General features: G+C 44.3%; 2 protein-coding genes across 4 annotated transcripts; one reads left to right on the forward strand and one right to left on the reverse strand.

The window, feature by feature from the left end:
- Window positions 1-20,082, forward strand: grna (granulin a). 3 transcript variants are annotated; one of them, XM_044050891.1, is made up of 20 exons: window positions 1-105; window positions 561-701; window positions 1,651-1,788; window positions 1,892-2,020; window positions 2,492-2,573; window positions 3,335-3,444; window positions 3,627-3,780; window positions 3,860-3,970; window positions 4,488-4,585; window positions 5,043-5,279; window positions 6,543-6,779; window positions 7,623-7,859; window positions 8,439-8,675; window positions 9,255-9,491; window positions 10,071-10,307; window positions 11,085-11,321; window positions 15,560-15,874; window positions 16,315-16,563; window positions 17,310-17,567; window positions 18,534-20,082. In XM_044050891.1, the coding sequence occupies exons 2-20, from the start codon at window positions 561-563 to the stop codon at window positions 18,675-18,677; spliced, it is 3,588 nt and encodes a 1,195-aa protein (XP_043906826.1). In that variant the 5' UTR covers window positions 1-105; the 3' UTR covers window positions 18,678-20,082. The 3 variants fall into 3 exon arrangements, with proteins under 3 accessions (XP_043906826.1, XP_043906827.1, XP_043906828.1); XM_044050892.1 differs by having other exon boundaries at window positions 3,338-3,444; XM_044050893.1 differs by lacking the exon at window positions 10,071-10,307.
- On the reverse strand, window positions 12,025-13,017 carry LOC122784923 (S-adenosylmethionine decarboxylase proenzyme-like). Its single transcript, XM_044050353.1, has one exon. The coding sequence runs from the start codon at window positions 13,015-13,017 to the stop codon at window positions 12,025-12,027; it is 993 nt and encodes a 330-aa protein (XP_043906288.1).
- Window positions 20,083-20,441: the final 359 nt, after the last annotated feature.

Here is a 20,441-nt window from a genome sequence, read left to right on the forward strand (position 1 = left end):
TACTCTGGACTATACACTTCAGTCTCCTGTGTCCTTTGTTAGTGAGACACTTGTGACACACACCTGTCTGCTCACAACAGCTCTTCGCTCGTTTTAAATAATAAGGTAAGATCAAAAATAAACTTCTTCCTCTGTTTTTTGTCCTTGACACATTGTTACAATAATCTCTAAAGACTGTACTCTAAAAACAAAAACTTTAATTTCATTCACACAAATTTAAGCTACTTTACATTTTTAGTAAGGCACTTAAAATTAGTTTTGAACCATTTTGTAAAAACATCCACAGCTTATGACCAGGGAAAACAAGTTTGGACAAAATGAAACTGAAAGTGTTTCTCTTTTTTTCTATTTTACACAAGACTTGTTCTGCAACTTCAAACAATCAGGAACTAAACTCTTAAGGAAGTATTAAAGTCCAGGAAATAAATGAATAAACGGAATTATAGAGTTGTTCCTGTAGGACTTGTGCAGTTTTGGTGAATTAATTAAAAAAAGAGTTTTAAATCACAGGTTCATGGAAATTAACTGTTTTGTGTGTCACTTCCTGTGTGTGTGTGCAGATGCAGAAGTGGGTTGTGTTCTGTTTGACCCTTGTGGCCCTGGCTGCTGCCGACGAGTGTCCAGATGGACGACAATGTGAAAAAGGTCAAACCTGCTGCAACGACCCCGCAAATGGATACGAGTGCTGCCCCTTTGAACAGGTAGACTTGGTTGTGTCTTGACCCACAGTTAAAGCTAAAATAAAGCTAAAAAATCACTACACTAAAACTTATTTTTAGATTAAGGCTCTAACATAAAACATTTGTCCTTTAACTTTTATGAAGCGAAACACTGTTAACACTGTATGTAAACACTGTGGATTTTCCCTAGAAAACAGCAGTTTTAACAAATCAAACACATCAAAACATAGCAAAAAAAAAATAAAAAAATAAACCATTCAGCTAGCTAAACCAACAACACTTAAGAGATAGCCACAATTATCCTTAATGCCAAGGAAAGTATTGTAAATTATTGAATGGTAATTGAATAGAAATGTGTATTTTCCTGGAAAACAGCAATAGCTCAGCTAGCTAAACTAACAATACTTACCCCAGCTAATAGCGATAGCCACAATTTGACTTTGGCTACATTAACTTATTATTCTCTATTTAACGTTTTTCTGCAGTATCAGTTTAAGCTAACATCTGATTATGTTACATCTAGCAAGTAATAGCCACAATTTGGAGTAAAAAGTATTTTAAATAGTTGATGGAAAGAACACGTTTGTAATGTCAAGGTTTTGAGGTTAGTTTTTTTATTGTCAAAATGACATCCAACAAGGCATAAATTGTTCTTATTATCTAATTCCTTTGCTAGAGTTTACGACCTTTCAGGCTGAAATCTTTAAAACCTTTATTACTCTGCAATGAAACATCATATTGAGATAATGCTGTTTAACTTCAGGTTTAACTTAATAAACTTTGTCTATCACACGGTAAAATATACATGTTACAACCGCCTAATGGGGGGGTGATACAGTGGTTCCATTCATTTCTCTGTGGTGTTTTACTAGTTTATGAGCCAGATAAAAAGCCAAGGCTTTATTTAGTCTGTGTGATAGCCGCTTTCAAACTTTTGGTAGTCAAAGTCTTTGTACTACTCTATCTTTAGGCTGAATGCTGTGCAGATCACACTCATTGCTGTCCTGCGGGCACAGTCTGCAGTTCAGGCAAATCCAGCTGTGTGAACGCCACATCGTCCATCCCATGGGTGGAAAGAGCCAACGTTGAGCTGCCGAAACGCTCCAAAGTAAGAATGACAGACATAACATCTGCTGCAATGCTACCATATGAGCACAGGTGAAGTGTAGTAAATGTTGTCCCTCTTTTTCCTCCCCACTCTGTCCCTGCAGTCCTTCAGAATGATCAAGCCATACATGGGGGAGGACGAAGACAACATCTGTCCTGATCAGTCACGATGCCCTCCTGAGTTTTCATGTCTGACGGCCTTGAGAGGGTTTGGCTGCTGCCCTATAGCTCAGGTAATCAACATATAAGTATATACCCAACACATCTATGAGATTGTCAGTGTTTGAAGTGGGCCAGTACTGTCCCTAGGGTTCCCAAGGGTCCTTGAAATCCTTGAAAGTTTGTGAATTCAAATTCAGCCACTATGGTCCAACTCTCTGGAACTCTCCGCCTCATGACGTGTGCTACCAGCGCATCTTCTTTTAACAGCAAACTTCAAACACATTTGTTTTCTCGAGCTGTTCTGAGTACAGTTTTATCAGCTTTTTTATTGTCATGCAGTTGTTTCGCTTCACAGAAGAAAAACCGACATCTTGGAAGTGTGAGAAATTTGCAGCTTGGTTTTGCAGACACAGCATTTTGTGCAGTGCCATGAGTCTAACGGAGCACCAGTTAACACTGATGCACTGATTCTCAACAAAAGAAATCCATCATTTCATCTGACCTGCCACCTGAGTTATTCTTGATTTCCTGACCTCCAACAGGGAGTCCCCTGCTCGGATGGAAAACACTGCTGTCCAATGGGTCGCCACTGCAGTGCAGACAGCCGCTCCTGCACCAGACAAGGTGAGACTCCTGTTTTAACGTCCACAGTGTCTAACTGCACAGAGTGGACAAGTGTGTGTTGTATGATGAATTGCCAGTGGACACCCATAGTGGGAATGAATGAATGAATGAATGAATGAATGAATTTTATTTTAGTTTTTTTGTTTGGTTTTGCTTGTTCTTCAAGGCTCATTTTGGCCAAACTGGCACAATTTATCGAATAACCCAGAATATCAGCAACAAAAACCAAAATTAAAATGTTTTGCAAAACAAAACAATAACAGTACACAATAATCCTTAATGTACATGTTCTTAACCCATAATTCTGAATAGAGACCTAAACAAGTGTAACTCACAATTTTTGAATTTTAAATCCCTGAGCTCCTTCCATAGTATTTTTTGTTCTCATTGTGTAATTTTCAAATAGAAAAAACCCTTTTAAATAAAAAAAAATCCTTCTCTCAATTTAAATTTATTGCAAATACAGAGTGGAAGGCTTCTTTTCACAACAAACATATTTTAGATACACAATCATTTGTGTTATTTTAATACCTCCTAATTTACATTTTTTATGATTAGGACTGACGTTAGTTATAAAATCATCTAATTTGAGGTGTTTAAGTGCTGCTGTTTATACTGATGGGACATTTTTGGCACTTATGGTGTAAGTGATCTGCAGTCTAGACTAAAAATGACGTGGAGCACCACAAGGCTCCAGTCTGGGCCCTTTTCTGTTGAGCATTTTGGTGAAACCAGAACATGTTCCTGCTGTGGTGTTTCAGCAGAGCCTGTGACGGCTGTTTTGTGCAGCGATGGCGTGTCAGAGTGTCCACTTCAAACCACCTGCTGCGAAAGTCCAGAGGGCAAGTGGGGATGCTGCCCTATGCCGAAGGTAGTTTATGTTACATTTATGTTACATTTACGGTTGAACACGTAACGCTAATGCTCCTCCATAACACAAGTAAGATAAAAATATGAATGAATATAAAGTGAAATGATGGATTTGCATGTCACGCCGGGACACTCCAGTTATTGTGACTTTATGGTGTCTTATCCTGCATATTTGTGTCTCAGGCTGTGTGCTGTGAGGACAAGCTGCACTGCTGCCCTGATGGGACATCATGTGATGTCCAAAACGGCAAATGTATTTCTTTAACCACCAAAAATGAGACGCCGATGTGGGCCAAACTCCCAGCCCGCATAAGAGCAGAGTGGGAAAACAAGAAAGGTCACATTTCTGGTTTTCCACTTAGTTCCTCATTCTGTGGAATTTAATTTCTTTAACCTAAGTGTGGTTCCACTTTCAGAAGCTGGTCAAGTGAGAGCTGCAGAAAAATCCCCCAAAGTCATGACAGCGAATAGAGTTCCCCCTTCACAGCAGGAAGCATCTGTGTCATCTGTCACTAAGGAGAATAAAGGTACGTAAAACCATCATGCACACACTTAAGACAGTCTGAGATACAAATTCAGTTCTCTTTTTCTGTCAGGTGTTTTGCTTTTTACGATTAAACAAAAGTCGAAAATTAAAGCAATAGTTTCGGTACACGTGCTGTCATCAGATCTGTGCACGCCCCAGCTGTCGTGAAACAGGAAAAACTGATTTTTGCCATAACCAGAACCAGCAAAACCTTTTTAGATACACAATACTAGGACATTTTTATAAATTTTTATGTTTTTACGATTAGGACTGATGTTAGATATACAATGAACTCATTTGAGGGGGGGTAAAAAGACAGTTTTTTAAATGTTGTGGTTTATACTGTGGTTTTTTGGCACTTAAGGTACTAAGAGTGAGTAAGTGATCAGCAGTCTAGACTTGTCAACTGGTAGTTACCCATGACAGTGGATAAAGCACCCCAAGGCACCATTATGGCTCCACTAGCCACTTAAAAACATTCTTTCACCCATCATGATTATTGTCATCTTTTAATCAAGGTAACGACGTCCCCTGCAACGACACAGTTGCGTGTGAAGATGGCACCACATGCTGTAAGACCAAAGATGGCGGCTGGGCGTGCTGTCCTTTGCCAGAGGTACGACACTTCTGTCTTTATTTTTGTCGGTCAGGTGTGGACCTGTGTGACGCAGTTGTGTTTGGTTTCATCTCCAGTCGATGAGCAGATGGTTGTGTCTTTAAGGAACAACTGCAGCTCCAGTTTGGACCAGAACCAGAAAGATCAGAGATCATTTGTCCAGTTTTTAAGTCTTTACACTGGTTCCCACTCAGCTTCAGAACAGAATTTAAAGTTCTGGTACTGGTCCACATGCTCATCAATGGTTGTGAATACATGAATTGTATTGTTATAGAATATAAACCTACTAGTGAGATCGACTGACTGTCAGATGTTTTGAATTTTGCACTGTACCTGTGGAAGACAGGCGACATTGTGTGAGAGAATAGCTCCAGCATCACCGTCTCCAGTTTTGATCTGTATTTTGAAAAAATGTTACCAGTGTATGACGGATTTTTATTTTTTGTATGTTTTTCAGGCTGTTTGCTGTGACGACTTCATACACTGCTGTCCGAAAGGTTCGACATGCGACCTACCTGCACAGAGTTGTGACGAAGGCACACGCTCTGTGCCGTGGTTGGAGAAAAAACCTGCTCAAGCCAGACAGAGAGTAAAGGTGGAGGACGTCCCATGTGACTCTGCCATTAGTTGCCCAGACAACACCACATGCTGTAAAACCAAAGAAGGGGGCTGGGCGTGCTGTCCTATGCCGGAGGTAGTTGCTCTAGTGAATAACTTTTAAACATAAATAAAAGTCAGTTGCATTCAAACCATTGTCAGATGAGGTCATATCATGTTGATTAAGTCCATCAGCTCCACACTGTTGGGGAGTTTTTTGCTTTCAAAGTTTTGGCGAACAGTGAAGAAGGTCCTGGAATCTGTGATGAGTTCATTTGAAGGAAATTTATTTGAATAAATGTTTTTGATCAAGGAGAACACAGGCAACATCAAGACAGGCATGTACACAGCCTGATGCTACCTCCAGTCCTTAAAATTACACATTTGTCTAATGACCTTTGACATATTTCTGTAGCATCGCTGAGGTACAAACTCCCTCCATCATTATCAATGTCTTGGTTTACACCAGGCTCTGATTAGCTTCTTACTGGCAAGGAATAACATAATAATAATAATTCACAAGAGCTTTCTCTTGGAGCCAAACTTGAAACTAGCTAAGTTTGTACAATCACATGTTCTCCTAACAACTGGACTGAACTAGCAATGAACTCGAGACTGTTCACTGTCCTAGCTCCCAAATGGTGGAACAAGCTCCCCATCAACATCCGGACAGCGGAAAGCCTCTTCATCTTCCACCGGCGACTAAAAACACATCTCTTCCGACTCTACCTCGACTAAGGCGACGACGACAAAAAACAACAACAAACTTATGACTAGCACTTCATAGTTTGGCTTACTTGAAGCTCTTACTTACTTCTACCTCTTATTTGTACCCAAATGTTTAAATGCACTTATTGTAAGTCACTTTGGATAAAAGCGTCTGCTAAATGACATGTAATGTAATGTAATGTAATGCAATGGCTCTATGTTGGCAGTTTGACAGGATTTACACTTCTTGTTCCTGTCTGTCCCTGCGCTGCTGCTGTATACACACAAACGATCCCTCAGTCAGGTCTGATAGTTTTGCTTGATTATGTTTCACATGAACCAACAACAAGAAAAAACAACAAAGGTTATGAACTGCAGACATTTAGCTCCCAGAACTCTCAAATTGGATGCTCTAAATTGACTATAGGTGTGAGTGTGAGCGTGGATGGTTGTTTGTCTCTATGTGTCTCTGTTATGGACTGGCAACCTGTCCAGGGTGTACCCCGCCTTTCACCCCTATGTCAGCTGGGATTGGCAACCTTCGTTTGGAGGATGAAGCGATAAAAGATGAGAGTGGTGGAAGACAGGAGACACTGGGAAAGAGAATGGGCACCAAATTCATCCTTTTCTTCCTTTTGATTTTGTTTTTCAGGCTGTTTGCTGTGACGACTTCATACACTGCTGCCCGAAAGGTTCGACATGCGACCTACCTGCACAGAGTTGTGACGATGGCACGCACTCTGTGCCGTGGTTGGAGAAGAAACCTGCTGTGACCAGACAGAGTGTACAGGTGGAGGACGTCCCATGTGACTCCACTACCAGTTGTTCTGACAACACCACATGCTGTAAAACCAAAGATGGCAGCTGGGCGTGCTGTCCTCTACCAGAGGTACGACAGTTAAAAGTGTAGCGCTTTAACTACCACATCATCCTCCACATGAGGGTCACGAGGGGCTGGAGCCAAACCCAGCTGACACAGAGGCCGAGACACACCCTGTGACCATGGCACAGGACAAACCTAGAAGAAACCTGCTGTGACCAGACAGAGTGTACAGGTGGAGGACGTCCCATGTGACTCCACTACCAGTTGTTCTGACAACACCACATGCTGTAAAACCAAAGATGGCAGCTGGGCGTGCTGTCCTCTACCAGAGGTACGACAGTTAAAAGTGTAGCGCTTTAACTACCACATCATCCTCCACATGAGGGTCACGAGGGGCTGGAGCCAAACCCAGCTGACACAGAGGCCGAGACACACCCTGGACAGGATGGCCAGTCCATCACAGGACAAACCTATACACCTGTGGTCAGTTTAGAGTGTCCAATTTACCTCTGCATGTTTTGGAGAGGACACCGGAGAAAACCAGTGGGAGCACACAGGGAGAAAGGTCCTCGGTCAAACTGGGAACCGAATGCCATGACCTTCTTGTCGTGATCTTCCCCTTTCATGCTTCACTGACATGCAGATTTGGGAAGCATGCAAATTGGATGCTCTAAATTGACTATAGGTGTGAGTGTGAGCGTGGATGGTTGTTTGTCTCTATGTGTCTCTGTTATGGACTGGCAACCTGTCCAGGGTGTACCCCGCCTTTCACCCCTATGTCAGCTGGGATTGGCAACCTTCGTTTGGAGGATGAAGCGATAAAAGATGAGAGTGGTGGAAGACAGGAACACTGGGAAAGAGAATGGGCACCAAATTCATCCTTTCCTTCCTTTTGATTTTGTTTTTCAGGCTGTTTGCTGTGACGACTTCATACACTGCTGCCCGAAAGGTTCGACATGCGACCTACCTGCACAGAGTTGTGACGATGGCACGCACTCTGTGCCGTGGTTGGAGAAGAAACCTGCTGTGACCAGACAGAGTGTACAGGTGGAGGACGTCCCATGTGACTCCACTACCAGTTGTTCTGACAACACCACATGCTGTAAAACCAAAGATGGCAGCTGGGCGTGCTGTCCTCTACCAGAGGTACGACAGTTAAAAGTGTAGCGCTTTAACTACCACATCATCCTCCACATGAGGGTCACGAGGGGCTGGAGCCAAACCCAGCTGACACAGAGGCCGAGACACACCCTGGACAGGATGGCCAGTCCATCACAGGACAAACCTATACACCTGTGGTCAGTTTAGAGTGTCCAATTTACCTCTGCATGTTTTGGAGAGGACACCGGAGAAAACCAGTGGGAGCACACAGGGAGAAAGGTCCTCGGTCAAACTGGGAACCGAATGCCATGACCTTCTTGTCGTGATCTTCCCCTTTCATGCTTCACTGACATGCAGATTTGGGAAGCATGCAAATTGGATGCTCTAAATTGACTATAGGTGTGAGTGTGAGCGTGGATGGTTGTTTGTCTCTATGTGTCTCTGTTATGGACTGGCAACCTGTCCAGGGTGTACCCCGCCTTTCACCCCTATGTCAGCTGGGATTGGCAACCTTCGTTTGGAGGATGAAGCGATAAAAGATGAGAGTGGTGGAAGACAGGAGACACTGGGAAAGAGAATGGGCACCAAATTCATCCTTTCCTTCCTTTTGATTTTGTTTTTCAGGCTGTTTGCTGTGACGACTTCATACACTGCTGCCCGAAAGGTTCGACATGCGACCTACCTGCACAGAGTTGTGACGATGGCACGCACTCTGTGCCGTGGTTGGAGAAGAAACCTGCTGTGACCAGACAGAGTGTACAGGTGGAGGACGTCCCATGTGACTCCACTACCAGTTGTTCTGACAACACCACATGCTGTAAAACCAAAGATGGCAGCTGGGCGTGCTGTCCTCTACCAGAGGTACGACAGTTAAAAGTGTAGCGCTTTAACTACCACATCATCCTCCACATGAGGGTCACGAGGGGCTGGAGCCAAACCCAGCTGACACAGAGGCCGAGACACACCCTGGACAGGATGGCCAGTCCATCACAGGACAAACCTATACACCTGTGGTCAGTTTAGAGTGTCCAATTTACCTCTGCATGTTTTGGAGAGGACACCGGAGAAAACCAGTGGGAGCACACAGGGAGAAAGGTCCTCGGTCAAACTGGGAACCGAATGCCATGACCTTCTTGTCGTGATCTTCCCCTTTCATGCTTCACTGACATGCAGATTTGGGAAGCATGCAAATTGGATGCTCTAAATTGACTATAGGTGTGAGTGTGAGCGTGGATGGTTGTTTGTCTCTATGTGTCTCTGTTATGGACTGGCAACCTGTCCAGGGTGTACCCCGCCTTTCACCCCTATGTCAGCTGGGATTGGCAACCTTCGTTTGGAGGATGAAGCGATAAAAGATGAGAGTGGTGGAAGACAGGAGACACTGGGAAAGAGAATGGGCACCAAATTCATCCTTTCCTTCCTTTTGATTTTGTTTTTCAGGCTGTTTGCTGTGACGACTTCATACACTGCTGCCCGAAAGGTTCGACATGCGACCTACCTGCACAGAGTTGTGACGATGGCACGCACTCTGTGCCGTGGTTGGAGAAGAAACCTGCTGTGACCAGACAGAGTGTACAGGTGGAGGACGTCCCATGTGACTCCACTACCAGTTGTTCTGACAACACGACATGCTGTAAAACCAAAGATGGCAGCTGGGCGTGCTGTCCTCTACCAGAGGTACGACAGTTAAAAGTGTAGTGCTTTAACTACCACATCATCCTCCACATGAGGGTCACGAGGGGCTGGAGCCAAACCCAGCTGACACAGAGGCCGAGACACACCCTGGACAGGATGGCCAGTCCATCACAGGACAAACCTATACACCTGTGGTCAGTTTAGAGTGTCCAATTTACCTCTGCATGTTTTGGAGAGGACACCGGAGAAAACCAGTGGGAGCACACAGGGAGAAAGGTCCTCGGTCAAACTGGGAACCGAATGCCATGACCTTCTTGTCGTGATCTTCCCCTTTCATGCTTCACTGACATGCAGATTTGGGAAGCATGCAAATTGGATGCTCTAAATTGACTATAGGTGTGAGTGTGAGCGTGGATGGTTGTTTGTCTCTATGTGTCTCTGTTATGGACTGGCAACCTGTCCAGGGTGTACCCCGCCTTTCACCCCTATGTCAGCTGGGATTGGCAACCTTCGTTTGGAGGATGAAGCGATAAAAGATGAGAGTGGTGGAAGACAGGAAACACTGGGAAAGAGAATGGGCACCAAATTCATCCTTTCCTTCCTTTTGATTTTGTTTTTCAGGCTGTTTGCTGTGACGACTTCATACACTGCTGCCCGAAAGGTTCGACATGCGACCTACCTGCACAGAGTTGTGACGATGGCACGCGCTCTGTGCCGTGGTTGGAGAAAAAACCTGCTCTCACCAGACAGAGCGTAAAGGTGGAGGACGTCCCGTGTGACTCCGCTACCAGTTGCCCAGACAAGACCACATGCTGTAAAACCAAAGAAGGGGGCTGGGCGTGCTGTCCTATACCAGAGGTAGTTGCTCTAGTGAATAACCTTTAAACATAGATAAAAGTCAGTTGCATTCAAACCATTGTCAGATGAGGTCATATCATGTTGATTAAGTCCATCAGCTCCACACTGTTGGGGAGTTTTTTGCTTTCAAAGGTTTGGCGAACAGTGAAGAAGGTCCTGGAATCTGTGATGAGTTCATTTGAAGGAAACTTATTTGAATAAATGTTTTTGATCAAGGAGAACACAGGCAACATCAAGACAGGCATGTACACAGCCTGATGCTACCTCCAGTCCTTAAAATTACACATTTGTCTAATGACCTTTGACATATTTCTATATGGTACAACCTCCCTCCATCATTATCAATGTCTTGGTTTACACCAGGCTCTGATTAGCTTCTTACTGGCAAGGAATAACATAATAATAATAATTCACAAGAGCTTTCTCTTGGAGCCAAACTTGAAACTAGCTAAGTTTGTACAATCACATGTTCTCCTAACAACTGGACTGACCTAGCAATAGCTCTATGTTGGCAGTTTGACAGGATTTACACTTCTTGTTCCCGTCTGTCCCTGCGCTGCTGCTGTATACACACAAACGATCCCACAGTCAGGTCTGATAGTTTTGCTTGATTATGTTTCACATGAACCAACAACAAGAAAAAACAACAAAGGTTATGAACTGCAGACATTTAGCTCCCAGAACTCTCAAAGAAGTAAATACATAAAGCGGTATTTTGAAAGGTGTTGCCGTTTTTTTAATGATTTATTTTTTTCTATTTGATTGTATGTTTTTCAGGCTGTTTGCTGTGACGATTTCATACACTGCTGTCCGAAAGGTATGACATGTGACGTGCCTGCACAGAGCTGTGACGAAGGCACACGCTCTGTGCCGTGGTTGGAGAAGAAACCTGCTGTGACCCGACAGAGTGTACAGGTGGAGGACGTCCCATGTGACTCCACTACCAGTTGTTCTGACAACACTACATGCTGTAAAACCAAAGATGGCGGCTGGGCGTGCTGTCCTCTACCAGAGGTACTCACACAGAGCAACAAGTGCACTGACGATTTCTAATTACCCTTTAATCCCAGTTAGCTAAGAGAGTCTACCATTCCATGTGTAGCTCACCTGGGACTCATCCTCACTGGTATTTGCTTGTATTATTTGGGGTTAAGAATAAGTTAAGGTCATTTTATTAATCCTCGTGGGGAAATTTGTCCCTCTGCATTTTACCCATCCTCTGCTACAAACCTTCCTTCTATAGAACTAGGAGCAGTGGCCAACTCCAGATGTGTCAGTGCCTTGGTCCGGGGGACTGGCAGGAAGGATTATTACCCTAACACATATTTTCATGGTATGGGTAAACAGGATCCCGGACCTGGAGAGAACATGTAAACCCAACACAGAAAAGACCTGGGACAGTCCCTCACCCAAACCCTGGTCTGTCCTAGTGGTGTTAGTACTAACCACAGTGCACAAAGTTAAGCCTTGCTGAGTGTTTCCCCTGGAATTTCTTTTAGCACCGGTGCTGTTGTGCCAGTATCCATGACGAGGCCAGTCCACATTCATGTAAGTCATAACTTTAATTTAAATCGCCCTTGAAAAGGAAGGATCATTGTCATGCAATATACTTTGACCTCCTGTGCAATGACATCATCATGAACTTGATACTATGGCCTCATAACTTTCTATTCTACGATTTCATAATACACTATTGGATGATACATCGCTGCTAGTTCTACTGGCAGTTCTTGGCATAACTTGTAAAGACCAAATTGTAGTCATTGAACTGCACCAACTGGCGGTTGAGACACTTGTAGCCCTTGAGTTTCTTGTCCGAAGAAAAGACACTGCGACATTTGGACTTTTGATTGACAAAGAGGGTCGTCACAAACTTCCCTGGCTTGAACAAATCCACCACCTTCCTCACCAAATTATCAAAAGATCTTGCAGAGAGGTTGGTTTCGAAGCTAACATAAGAGAACTCTGCCTCAGGGGTGATGTGGATAGTCCAGTATGTCCCATCACTCTTCATTCCATTCATTGAGTATCCACAAGGGTTGAACATTGCGGCATCGATCACAGAACCTGGTATCAGGTCACGAATTCCACTCATGCGAGTGACATCTCTTGCAGAAACTTGATCTTTCATGTAGAACTGGTCCATAATGGTTGGATCAAGGTCACTCATCAGAACTTCGAGTGTCTGATCTGCATGCTTGCTTTTCCAGTGCTCTGATAGGTCCAGGGTAAAAAGGTACCAGCAGTCACAGTTCAAAGGCCCCATACAGTAGGCTGTACCGTTTGGGAAAATCTGGATGAGAAAGTCCACTTCCTCCTGGAAGTTTTGATGAGGGAATTCCTGCTGAGATGGCTTCACAAAGTTCTTGCGGGAGTAGAAAAAGTTCTCGACAGCACTGAAGGCACAATACTGCCTTGCCAAATCCAGCAGAGGGTTTAGTGCTTGTAGTAAGAGGGTGGTTCCGCACGTCTTCAGGATAAAACGTGTCTTGGAGACAAACATGCTGCTCTCACTGAGTATATAAGCTTCCAGTTTGTCAGTCTTTGTCACACTGATGATCAAGCAATGCACATTCTTCAAAAGTTTGTCCCACTCAAACCTGGGGATGGTGCGGAGGTCCCCGGTTCCTTTGGTTTCATCATGTTGAGAGAACCACACCTCCAACAGCTTCTCAGTCCCCTCAAAGAAATGTGCATTGTACTCTTCCATGCTGAGACAACAGACACCCAATGAAATGTTGGATATGTTTGTATTCTTAAATCCAGTCCTAAAATTTGCTGCGTCTTCGCTTTGTTATGTCTTCCCTTTGACAGAGAATACAATTTGTGGGCGCTAGCTAACATCGGCGGCCATATTGTGTAAAGTACTAAAATGCAGATGCCGCGGTGGTTTTATGTGCGAGTCACAGTAGCTTCCGTCTTATGGTCAGCGAGTACCTTTGGCCAGGAGACACTTAGCTTTCCTAATGCTATGCGTTTTCCTTTTAAGTCATAAATCTTTCATACCTCATGGCGCTAGCTATGAGGTCATAACCTGCAATAAACATTGTTCGATGACAGGGAATTTTCTATAGGAGAAAAGATCAAAGACAGATTTATTAAAGCTGCAGGACGGGTTTATCAGAAAAAGCCCAGAACACCTCACCAGGGAGGCGTCCAGGAGGCATCTTAACCAGATCTGCCCCCACCTCTTAATGGAGGAGCAAGACACCCTGCGGAGGAAACCCATTGTGGATGCTTGTATCCACGATCTTGTTCTTTCAGTCACTACCAGAGCCGGCCCAAGGCATAAGCGAGTGTAGTGGCTGCTTAGGACCCTGTGACCACCAGGAGCAATTCACTTTAAAAAAAAAAACAGCGAAACATCGTGAATTTAAGTTGTAATTTTAGTTGGAGTGAAAACAGAGCAGCCCAGTATGTGTGTGTGTGTGTGTGTGTGTGTGTGTGAGAGAGAAAGCAACCGCTGCTCGGTCCTGTCATGTTGTACAACTGCTGTTTTATTTGGTCGCGTTCGTGTGTGTGTTTGTTACTTACTCATATGAAAAGAAAAAAGTCAACTTTTATGTTGCGTGTGTGATGCTGTGGAAGTGTTTGTGGAAGTGGGGATGGGAGGACAGGGCAGGCTGCGGGGAAAATATCGCTCTTTCATTGTCTCTGTTACCGTGTAAGTTTCCCTTTTGAATTTGCACCATGCCCCACCCCACCAATTTCCATTCATCCGTTGACAGTTTTCTAAAAACATCACATCCTAGATCTGAATGATTGAAATATTCTTATTAAATACTTTGTTCTTTACATAGCTGAATGTGCTGACAACAAAATCACACAAAATGATCAATAGAAATCAAATTTATTAACCCATGGAGGTCTGGATTTGGAGTCACACTCAAAATTAAAATGGTAAAACACACCACAGGCTGATCCAACTTTGATGTAATGTCCTTAAAACAAGTCAAAATGAGGCTCAGTAGTGTGTGTGGCCTCCACGTGCCTGTATGACCTCCCTACAACGCCTGAGCATGCTCCTGACGAGGTGGCGGATGGTCTCCTCCCAGACCTGGACTAAAGCATCCGCCAACTCCTGGACAGTCTGTGGTGCAACGTGGCGTTGGTGGATGGAGCGAGACATGATGTCCCAGATGTGCTCAATTGGATTCAGGTCTGGGGGACGGGTGGGCCAGTCCATAGCATCAATGCCTTTGTCTTGCAGGAACTGCTGACAGACTCCAGCCACATGAGGTCTAGCATTGTCTTGCATTAGGAGGAACCCAGGGCCAACCGCACCAGCATATGGTCTCACAAGGGGTCTGAGGATCTCATCCCTAATGGCAGTCAGGCTACCGCACATGGAGGGCTGTGCGGCCCCCTAAAGAAATGCCACCCCAATCCTGACCCACTGCCAAACCGGTCATGCTGGAGGATGTTGCAGGCAGCAGAACGTTCTCCACGGCGTCTCCAGACTCTGTCACGTCCCCGATGTGAACCTTTCATCTGTGAAGAGCATAGGGCGCCAGTGGCGAATTTGCCAATCTTGGTGTTCTCTGGCAAATGCCAAACAGGCCCTCATACCACCCTTATGGAGTCTGTTTCTGACCGTTTGAGCAGACACATGCACATTTGTGGCCTGCTGGAGGTCATTTTGCAGGACTTTGGCAGTGCTCCTCCTTTTCATCCTTGCACAAAAGCGGTCCTGCTGCTGGGTTGTTGCCCTCCTACGGCCTCCTCCACGTCTCCTGATGTACTGGCCTGTCTCCTGGTAGCGCCGCCATGCTCTGGACACTACACTCACAGACACAGCAAACCGTGCCACAGCTCACATTGATGTGCCATCCTGGATTAGCTGCACTGTGGGTTGTAGACTCCGTCTCATGCTACCACTAGAGTGAAAGCGCCAGCATTCAAAAGTGACCAAAACATCAGCCAGACAGCATAGGAACTGAGAAGTGGTCTGTGGTCACCACCTGCAGAACCACTTCTTTATTGGGGATGTCTTGCTAATTGCCTATAATTTCCACCTGTTGTCTATTCCATTTGCACAACAGCATGTAAAATTGATTGTCAATCAGTGTTGCTTCCTAAGTGGACAGACTTGGAGTTACATTGTGTTGTTTAAGTGTTCCCTTTATTTTTTTGAGCAGTGTATAAGACCTTTAGTCGCATCATTCCAATCGGAATGCCAAAGCTGCTCTGCAGAATTTGTCACAGTACTGTACATCCAACATTTACTGACTGTTACTGTTTTGGTACAAAAGGCGGTGTGCTGCGACGACCACGAACACTGCTGCCCCGCTGGCACCACCTGTGACCTGGCCACCCTCAGCTGTAAGGAGGCCTCTGGCAGAGGCTCCACCACACCCATGAAAAAGAAGTTGCCCGCATTTGTGACACCGGCCCCGACCACAGCGGTCACTACGAGCGCGGGTCAGGGAATAAACACGATGCAAACAGAAGAGAAGGAGGAGGAAGAAGTCAGGAACCAGTGTGACGCCCACACCAGCTGCCCTAAATTCACCACCTGCTGCTTCATGGCTTCGTCTCAGTCATGGGGCTGTTGCCCTCTGCCGGAGGTGAGACACACATATTTTATTCATGAATAAAGTGATTGTGGGATAATTAAAAGTGTCGTCCATGTCTCTATATTTAAATATGACGACACTGTGCGGCTCCAAATTTGGCAGAAAATTCTTCTTTTTGGTGATTTTTTTTGTCACAGAGGTAACCCGAAACACTCAGGATGAGTTTCACGGTAAAAATCGTGGCTGTAGAAGAAGAAGAAGAAACGTGGAATAATAATAAATGCTTGCTCTGAGGAACAGGTGCTTATCTCTAAAGTGCATTGTCATATTCTCGGGTCACACTTTAGCCCGACCATTAATATTTCATTGTTTTTCATGTCTTGGTGTAATTGTGTGCATTGGCTGTTGAAAAAAGGGAAGTAAAAAAACAAAAAAAGGGAAGTGTGAATGATGTGAAAGTAGCACTTCTTTATCTCACTTCTTCTCTGCAGGCGGTGTGCTGCACCGACGGGAGGTTCTGCTGCCCCGCCCAGTACACGTGCAATGAGGGTAAGAGGTCCTGCGTTAAAGGAGAAGTGATGATCCCGTGGTACACGAAGCTTCCAGCCACCACCACCTCCATCATCAGTGTCGAGGCCGATCGCAACTCGGTGCAGTGTGACGTTCTAAACAAGTGTCCTGAGCGCAGCACCTGCTGCCGCCTGCTCACAGGCGCGTGGGGCTGCTGTCCACTGCAGAATGTGAGCATTCTGTGTGTGTGTGTGTGTGTGTGTGTGTGTGTGTTCCACGGTCTTGTATAAAGTACGTTAAAGGGATACTTGAGTAAAAGTACAAGTATGTTACCAGAAAATTACTTTGGTAGAAGTTGAAGTCACTTTTTACAATAGTGAGAAGGAGGCAAAGAAGAGACTTGGCAGTGTAGGAGTTCTCTACCTCCAGAAGGTGGCAGTAGTGCAATATCTGCTGTTAAACCCCCTTAGATGAAGAAAATACTGACCTTGTCAGGACCAGTAGTCCTCATGGAGAACAAAAACCTGGTCCTAATGAGGAGGAACTGGTTAAGTTTAGGACTGAGATTTGAATTGTGGTTATGGTTAAGGTTAGGGTTGGTTATTAACTAGTTATTGTTAAGGTTAGTCATAAGGCTTTGCTGCGTTCCATTTTTTATTGGCTGTCAGAAGTGGGAATGAAGTCACATTTGATTTGACCGTGTTCCAGTTGAGAGGTCAGGAAAACACCTGGATCCTGTTCCTGTTAAAGGAATGTCTCCTAAAGTCGGAAATCCCAACTCCACAAACTCCACAGATTAAGAATGGTTTCAGATCACTCCTGAAACACAGCTGAAACAACTTGAATCCTGATTTAAAATCTCAGTTTTTAAATTGATGTGAATTCATTGAGGACGGGGGAACATTCACAACAATATCACATTCGTGTGTCAGCGTCCATGAGTTTGCCTGTGTAAAGATGGTTTGCCCTCCTGCAGGCCGTGTGCTGCACTGATAAGGAGCACTGCTGCCCTCAGGGCTTCCACTGTAACGTCGTCTCCAAGTCGTGTCAGAGGCTCGCCGTGCTGCAGCTGGAGACGGTGCCACTGACGCCGGTGTATCTGCTGGAGCAACCGGACAGAGAGGGCCCTTCACGAGACAGAGACATCCAGTGTGAAGGCCAGACCAGCTGCACGGACATGGAGACGTGCTGCAGGACGTCGGCTACTTCGTGGGGCTGCTGTCCTGCTCCCAATGTATGATTTCAGGCATAACTCACCTGCTGCTCCAGTTTAACTATCAAATACTTAGCATTTACTGTCACTGTAGTACATTTTGGCTTTGTGATTATCTTTTCCACTGAAACTGAGGTTTGTATAAACCACTCACTCTCCCACACCAAAGTCCATAGAGAAAATCATTGATTTTCACATCGCAGCACACAGGAGTTGTCAATCCACTGCTGCCTCCATCACTAACTTCAAATGTGTCATTGTGTCGCTTCAGGGGTTTAAATCGTTTGTTCAGATTTACCTCAGTAACACAAAGTGACCACACAAGGCAGCAGTAGACCAGTAGCTCCTGTGTCCCCACAAGCTAAAATCAAATTTTTTCCATGGGGTTTGGTGTGGGAGACTAAGTGGTTTAAAAACTTCAGTTTCCTGTTGGAAAGAAATGGTCCAACTGCAAGATAGAGCTGCAAATATTATTATCGTAAGGTTTTGTAAAAATTTGCTTTATCTTGTGTCTATGTTTTACACGACAGTTGGTTATCAACACAAGGAGCTTAAATCTGACACTTTATCTATGTAGACTGCTTTTCCCTTTATATAAAGAACTGAGAAACCACTCATTTTCTGTCAAGAAAATCTGCATTTTTAGCTTGTGGGGAAACAGCAGCTGCTGGTCTGCTGCTAGCTGAGTTTGAGGGGGAGGCAGCAGTGGATCAACAACTCCTGTGTGCTGTGATGTAAAATTGATGATTTTCTTTATGGACTTTGGTGTGGGAGAGTGAGTGGTTCACGGCACAATTTTCAGTTTCCGATAATTCAGATTTCCAGATGATGTAATCACCTCATCGCTTTAGCACCAAATTTGACATAGAACATGTCGGTATATGTCAAATTTGGTGGTAAAGACATCTTCACTTGTAGCAGATGAACATTTTTCTTCTCCCACCATCAGCTGACGGTGTCTCATACTTTTTTTCCCCCTCCTCACAGGCGGTTTGTTGCAGCGACATGAAGCACTGCTGTCCCAGTGGCTACACCTGCACGACCGCTGGCTCCTGCACCCAGAACATGGGCCTCCTGTGGCGCGACTGGCACATGTTCCTCGCCAACAAAAAGAGAGCTTTGATTGTCTGAAAACCTCACCTCCTCCCCTCCCCCGCTCTGATTCAGCATATGTTGCACTAATGGTAGATCATTCGTAGATCTACCATTAGTGGTAGATCAAGTGTTGTTGTTGTTTTTAAATATTTTTGTAGGTAAACGGTGAAGGGAAAATTAATTTGCACTTGAGGTGAAGATCTTTCTGTCTGATATCAAGTTCACAAGACCAGAGCTCATTTTGAAAATGATCCACATTAAAGGTCCAGTGTGTGAGAATTAGTGACACCTAGTGGTGAGATTGCAGAGTACAATAATGCCATTTTGTTTTTTCTTTATTGGCGTAGTTCTCGTTCTCTTTAACCCTCCTGTGACCATCATGATCTATATTTATTTGGATTTTATGACTGTAGAATTGTGAAAGGGTAACCTTCACTATCTAACCCACATATTGTAACAAATGTGTGACGCACTGGTGAAGTCCTGAGGTTCTACCGTAATGACAAGTATATGGCCACAAAAAGCTCTATTTCCCTGCTTTCCAGTATCCATCCATCCATCTTCTACTGTACCAATCCCAGCTGACATAGGGCGAAAAGGCGGGGTCACGCCGTGGACAGATTGCTCACAATTTTGCTCTCAGAATTTTCTGGATATTGCAAACGGTCTAGGAGTTACGGTATTGAGAAGTATGCATGCCAAAGAAGGGTTCAAAGTTTAGTCAGGTCCAATCAGGTTGACGTAGACACATGGCAGCATGACATCACCTTGCCTAAAGTACATATAAAGCCACCATGTGTTCACACTGAACGCAATTGAAAACATTAATGTATACCCGACTCACACAAACGTGGTGGGCACGTCAACGGAAATCACACTTCTGACTTATTGACTTTGAACAGAGCGGTGTCAAGCGTTGTGGGTCTGACTCACTCTACAAGTGGCAGTCCGAGCACCAACCACAGTTGTCTGTTTAGTGCAAACACCACACAATCCAAATGGAGCTCTCATACAAGGTAGTTCTTGCAGTGACTGAAGTTTGACGTGACTCAGACAAGTTCATATAAATGTGTCGACCAAGAATCATGAGAATGAAAAGGTTTTTTTCAAAACTGGCCAATAGAAATGAATGAGAAACCTTCCAAATGTTGCACATTGGACCTTTAATCACACCGTTGGCTACTTGAAAACACTCGTTCACTGACTGTTCACTAACTATATGTTGTGCTGATTCTGCCACCGCTTACAATAATCCATCACAGTTCTGAGCATGATTTTTAAATGTGATTCCATCCTGTTTTCATTTGAAAATAATGAAAAATGATGTAAAACTTGCACACGCTTTGTTTGTTTGTACGTGCTGCCTAAAACTCACACTGACACTCATAAGGCTTTGTTTTCCATTAAACCAATAAACGGAACTTTGTTACAACGTTTAAAACCTGTCAGATTGTTGTGTGGAATATTATGGTGAGGTTTCATGAAATTAAGTGAATAATCATCAAAAAAAACATTAACTTCATTCTATACATCAAAAGAAATTAGCGCTTTGGTAGGTGGCGCTTTGCATTTAATTCAGCTTTCATTTGCCCATGTTTTCTAGCCAGGTCTTTTATCTCACGTGAGATATTTCGATCAGATCTGTCAACGTACCGCAAAGATAAAGGGCACTTCCTGTTTTGTGGCAAATGGTAGAAATTTCCCCCAAAGTCCGATGGTTGCCGTGGCCACACTCTTTGGCTCTGCAACACTTTTTGGTAACTTTTTATCTTTGATGTGTCTCATACAAATTGACGCAAT

This window comes from Solea senegalensis, linkage group LG19, assembly GCF_019176455.1.
Source record: "Solea senegalensis isolate Sse05_10M linkage group LG19, IFAPA_SoseM_1, whole genome shotgun sequence".
NCBI lineage: Eukaryota > Metazoa > Chordata > Actinopteri > Pleuronectiformes > Soleidae > Solea > Solea senegalensis.